Below are 5059 nucleotides of genomic sequence, written 5' to 3'. Positions count from 1 at the left end.
CCCCCCCCCCCCCCTCTCTCTCTCTCTCTCTCTCTCTCTCTCTCTCTCTCTCTCTCTCTCTCTCTCTCAATCTCCCTCTCTCCCTTTCTCCCATGTCCTCCTCCTCTGCTCGCTCCTTTCTTGAACTCATTCAGACCTGAGCGCTCCTAAGAAATGCCGAGCGCGCTTTGGCCTTGATCAACAGAATAACTGGTGCGGCCCTTGCAGGTGTGTATAGTTTCCCAGATTCGCTGTGCTGGTTTGCAGCTGGTCTCTTCCATTCTTCCCCCTTCTCTGGCCTGTTGCTTCGTAGCTCTGTGTGTGGATCGTAGGAGACTCGAGGGAGCGGGGCACTGCCAAGTGTGTGGGCTCGATGAGGGATGTGCTTGTTTTCCGCTGCTGCTAGCCAAAATGCCACTGTAAAACAGCATCACGATGCAGACCCCACGCGCCCTCTCCCAGGGAATGTTGCCTGCCAACCCCCTCCTGTGACAGCCTGGGACCCTTACCCTGGCCTAGGTAGAAGCAAATGATGTCACTTTCTCCCCTCCTCTTCTCTCTCTTTTAATTTATTTTTCATTGTTGTTTTTTGGTTTCTGGTTGTTTTTTTTTTTTTCTCTGTATGTGTGTGTGTGCGTGTGTGTGTGTGTGTGTTTCATCATTTTATTTGATTTATTTTCCATTTGACTCATAGAAGTCCTTTCCTTTCATGCCCTTGGTGAGGGACGAGTACCTGGTAGAGCCAAGGTGACGTAGAAGACAAGTAAGCTGTAGCTGAGATTTCACATCAAACCGAGCACGACCCACCATTGTGTTGTGTTTTTTGTGTTTACCTTATGCTAACAGATGCAAATACTCCAAAGAAGTGTCGGGCACTGTTCGGGCTTGACCGACAGACTTTATGGTGCAAACCATGCAGGTATATAACCACTGCGAGGCCTTTGGGAAACCAAAGTGTTCTGTCCTTCTGGTATCTTAGTGTGACAATTTATTTTGACCTCCTTCCCGTCTATTTCTCCCACTAGCATCAATGACTAATGAGCCTCATTCTTTGAATTTTTCTTGCTGATTTCACACTGTTTCCTCTCCCCACTTTCTCATTCTCTCTTTGCTCCCCACCCCTGCTCTAACAAATGACACTCAGTATATATCCCCGGTGGACAGACTGAGACCACAGCCTTAACATGGGCACCGTCGCTTTCCCTTTGAAAGCCAGCGTCCTGGACTGGCCCCCGCTGATGCGTGCCTTGGTGGCCTGTGGACTGAGCATAGAGAGCCCCCATCCCTGAGTTCAGACTTGGCAGCAATAGCATTCCCATGCACTTGGAGAAGTGCGCTGGGGCAGGCTCCTCCCTCTCACCCCTTTTACTCTGTTTTGCCTCTTTGGTTGTTTTATGTTTGCAAACCTCATCTGTCTGTACAGAGGAGCTCGGTCAGCTGACATTGTTTTACAGAAGTGTGGCATTGAGTGGCGTGCACCAGCTAAAGGGCTGCAGAGAGTGGGAACTGCAGTAGAACATATATGTAAATTTGCACATACATAGCAGTGAACCAGATCTGTGCCAGAGTCCCAGTGAAGTTCTCCCCTAGCCTGCACCCTCAGGGAAAGTGTAGGAACTTTCTTCTCGGTGGAGGGATGCCTGCTAGATCCTGTCTGGTTTCCTTTCCTTTAATGACCACCTTCAGTTAAATTTGTTGTTTCTTTGTTCTGATACAAGCAGTCTTTGAATTTGGAATATTATGATGGTAGGTATCTCGACACCCCACACACGCGTCCCTGTTTGTAGTGCCTCCCTTGTCACGTGTCCCTCTCCTCCATGCCTTTGCCGTGTGCTCCGTGTCTAGACGTTAGATCAGATGTTCATCCCATTACGTGCATGCCCACGAGTCTGCTGTGTCTCCGATCCTCTCCTGGTGCCAGTGTGAGAGCCCGGTGAAGCGTGCCTCGTGTAGCAGAGAGAGGGCCCAAGGGTCGCCACAGACAGGGACACACGCGCCTTTAGGTGGCCACTCAGGGAGAGGGATTCTCCAGTCCTCGTGTGGGATGGCAGCATTCACAGAGGTGCGAATGCCTTTCGGCACAGTCCTGGGGTCCTCCCTGGTCCACAGAAAGGGTTAGATGCCAAAATTGGGAATATAGCAAGGACGAGCAGGGAAAACAAGGCCTGTGCTTACTCTGTGGAGGGCAGGGAAGCTGTGGGCATTTTGTTCCTGCCTACGGAAAGGTCTCCGACCAGCCACAGGGACCACCCCAAAGGGAAGTTCCTCATGATCGCTAGATACAGACAGCCAGCGTCACTGGCTACGCCCCACAGTAGGGCTGCTTCAGGTGCCCACTTTATTTTAGCCATGGGGTTGGCTGGTGGTTTGTGAATCACTTTTTTGTTTCAGAAGCTGTTGCAGTGTGTTACACTTGGCTGTTTGGTTGTTGTTTTTTTATTTATTTATTTTTTTTAGCTTCCTAGAAGTAATTACTGACATTGATCTGGGCAGACACCCCTTCCTCAGACCTACCCACCACCTTGCTTAAAGCCTGGGGTGGGGTGGGGTCTTCCTCAGAGACCAGAATTTTCTTGGTATTTTTACAGAAAAAAAAATTCTGCCAGGTGCAAACCTGTGGAGCTACTTTGTGTGTTTGCAGCATGGTTTTCTGCAGTGCAGCTCTGAGGGCCTCACGTCCCTTCTGTTGTCGTGGAGGCCCACAGGCCCCTCGTCTTAGGACCCTCATCATTCCCAGCCTCCTTCCCCCCCCCCCCCCGCAGTCCCTTTTCTTCTGTTGGGGACAGTTTTTTCATACTGTGATGTATTGGCAAATTCATTCTGCTGCCTTTTTGTAGGCATCATTCCAGCACAGGTCAGGAGGAAGGCTTAGTTTTCTTTCGGAATAAATAAATGAGATGGAGTCCCTGGCCCCAACCTGAGACTAGATAGGGTAGCTAGGAGTGTGAGTTTTGAACAAGTGGTTACCTGTCTCCTTCCCCCCAACTCTTCCTTTCAACTTCGCCGCAACCACATCTGGCTTGATGCTAAAATCCATAGGACAAAATCAGCTTAAAGATAAAAACAGAAGAGAAAGAACATTTGTAAAAAGCAGTCGCAAACCGAGGCATTTCCTGACTCATCAGAAACGTGTATGTGTTCCAGCTGCCCTTTGCTCGGCCCTGCTGGGGGAGCATCACTCTGTCATCATAGTCTTTGTGTCCTGTGTTCAAAATGCCCCCCATCCCCATGATTTGGAAACATCCACACCATGAGGAGGGTGGGAGGGGTGTGGAAAGCCCCAGAAATGCTCCCCGCCAAGCAGGGCTCCTAGCTTGCCACACAGGGCTTCTAATTCTGTTCGGCATTTGAGGACATTGTAACCAGACTGTTTTGAGCCCACCAAGTTGCTTTCCCGTCTTTTCACTCTGCCTTAACAGAGCCCGGAATGCTGCTTGATGCCGCTCCCCTGTCTTCCTGTTGTCCCTCCCTCTCCCTTGCCCTCTCCTCTCCTTTCCTCTCTCTCATTTTCCCTTTTGCTTTCTCAGTTTTGCTTATGCCCTCTCCCACCTCCTCTTCCTTTCAGTACTCCGTTTTTAAAATGCATGGACATCTTAGTTTTGAGCATGTTTTGATCTGCAGGCTAAGGTGGTTTAAAACTGAGAGGCTCAATTACTGTATTAACTTTGGTTCCTGAGACAGGCACAGAACCCATAGTCTATGCCAGTCTGTCCAGGGGAGTAGAAGGAACTTTGCCATGTGAGAGGGTGACAGGGGCTTGCCCTTCCTCACCCTGAGTTCTTCTGACCCACAGGGGACAGGAGGACCTGAGGCCACCAGCCCCAGTGGGCCTCAGCCTCTGGGAGGCAGGAGGACTGAGCATGTTCCCTTCCATCCTCCCCCACTTCCCTCTCCTGCCGTTTGCGGAGTCCATGTCCGTGCTCAGATGGGTACGCCAGCTCGCTCTGGGGCTCAGACCAGAGGAGGAACTCAGTCCGCCCCTCCCACAGCGCTCAGCGATGCCGCCGGCCCCGGCAGCCTTCATGCGGGCAGCTGGCCCGTCCATGTTCGCTCACACTGGCTCACAGGCGTGTTCCCCGCCACGGTTGTGGCTACACCTCAGGGTCCTTGGATTGAGCACATGCCTGAGTCTGCGTGGTTTCTATAGCATTGGTGGGTCGATCTCAGGATCACCCCTCCTACCAAGTAGGATCCCATTCGGCTGGGAGTAAGGTGGGAGGGAGAGGCTTTGAAGTCACACACCCAAGTTCTTGAGTTGATTTTCCCAACCTCATCCTTGGATGATAAGGAGGACAGGCTCTGACATTCGCATTCCTATTTCTTACACGAACAGGTAGTGGAGAGGGGCAATTCTGGTTTTGGTGCAAGGCTGAGTTAGTCTTTCTGGTTCAAACACTCCTCCGAGGAGCCTGCCCAGGAAGGCCCTCCTGCAGTTCCCTGGCACTTCTTGGTCCTCACTCGCTGCGCCCTCTACTTGCTGGGACAAGAGCAAGACGCCCGTCCATCCCATCCTCACCATTTCTCCTTCCAACCTTCTCACTAGGGGTGGGGGAAGGGAGGCCCCAACTCTTTAAAAAAAAAAGAAATCAAAAAGCTTAAAAAATCAAGTTTGAATTCTACTTCAATCCACAACCTGCAGGCCATACAACCAGTTATTCTTGTTCCTTTGGATCATTTTCTGTTTTTTCTTATTCTTCCCCCTCCCCCACCTTTGTTTATCCTCTTCTACCTGTTTTTGGTGGTTTTTTGGTTTTTCTTTTGTTTCGTTTTCTTTTGTTGGTTTCGTTCTTTTTGGTTTATTTGGATTTATTTTTGTTCCCCGCCTCCCCTCTCACCTGATTCTGACCTCTCTCGATTTGGTGTGGTTCTTAACAGACAAGCCCGCGAGCTCTCTAGGCCCCAGCAGCCTCCCGGTGGTGGTGTGTTAAAACCTTTAAGCCTCGCGCTAGTGCTGCCTTCAGCTATGTGGGCTCGACAGTCAGCGTTTTGAGAGTTTCATATTGATAAGAGGCAGCTGGGGAAGGAGCTCTGTCTTTCTCTTTTAAATGCACACACCGCACATGCACACACATCGTGGGGG

The 5059-nt window shown here is 50.7% G+C and overlaps 1 protein-coding gene across 22 annotated transcripts in view; it reads left to right on the top strand.

Annotated features, from left to right (window-relative positions):
- The window catches only part of Tcf7l2 (transcription factor 7 like 2), a 263597-nt gene that overhangs the window by 165210 nt on the left and 93328 nt on the right, over positions 1-5059 (top strand). For 2 of the 22 annotated variants that reach the window (XM_033761425.1, XM_033761427.1), the window contains one exon: positions 826-5053. The exons of 17 other annotated variants lie outside the window; for them this stretch is intronic. In XM_033761425.1, the coding sequence (XP_033617316.1) occupies positions 826-1004 (179 nt within the window). In that variant the 3' untranslated portion in view covers positions 1005-5053. Of the gene's footprint in view, positions 1-134; positions 208-825; positions 5054-5059 lie in introns of those variants that run through there. 3 more of the 22 variants (XM_019209029.2, XM_019209028.2, XM_019209024.2) reach the window with 3 other exon arrangements.

Source organism: Fukomys damarensis, unplaced genomic scaffold (assembly GCF_012274545.1).
Source record: "Fukomys damarensis isolate Sample0158 unplaced genomic scaffold, DMR_v1.0_HiC HiC_scaffold_8, whole genome shotgun sequence".
Lineage (NCBI taxonomy): Eukaryota > Metazoa > Chordata > Mammalia > Rodentia > Bathyergidae > Fukomys > Fukomys damarensis.
This window is presented reverse-complemented; position numbering and strand designations above follow the sequence as displayed.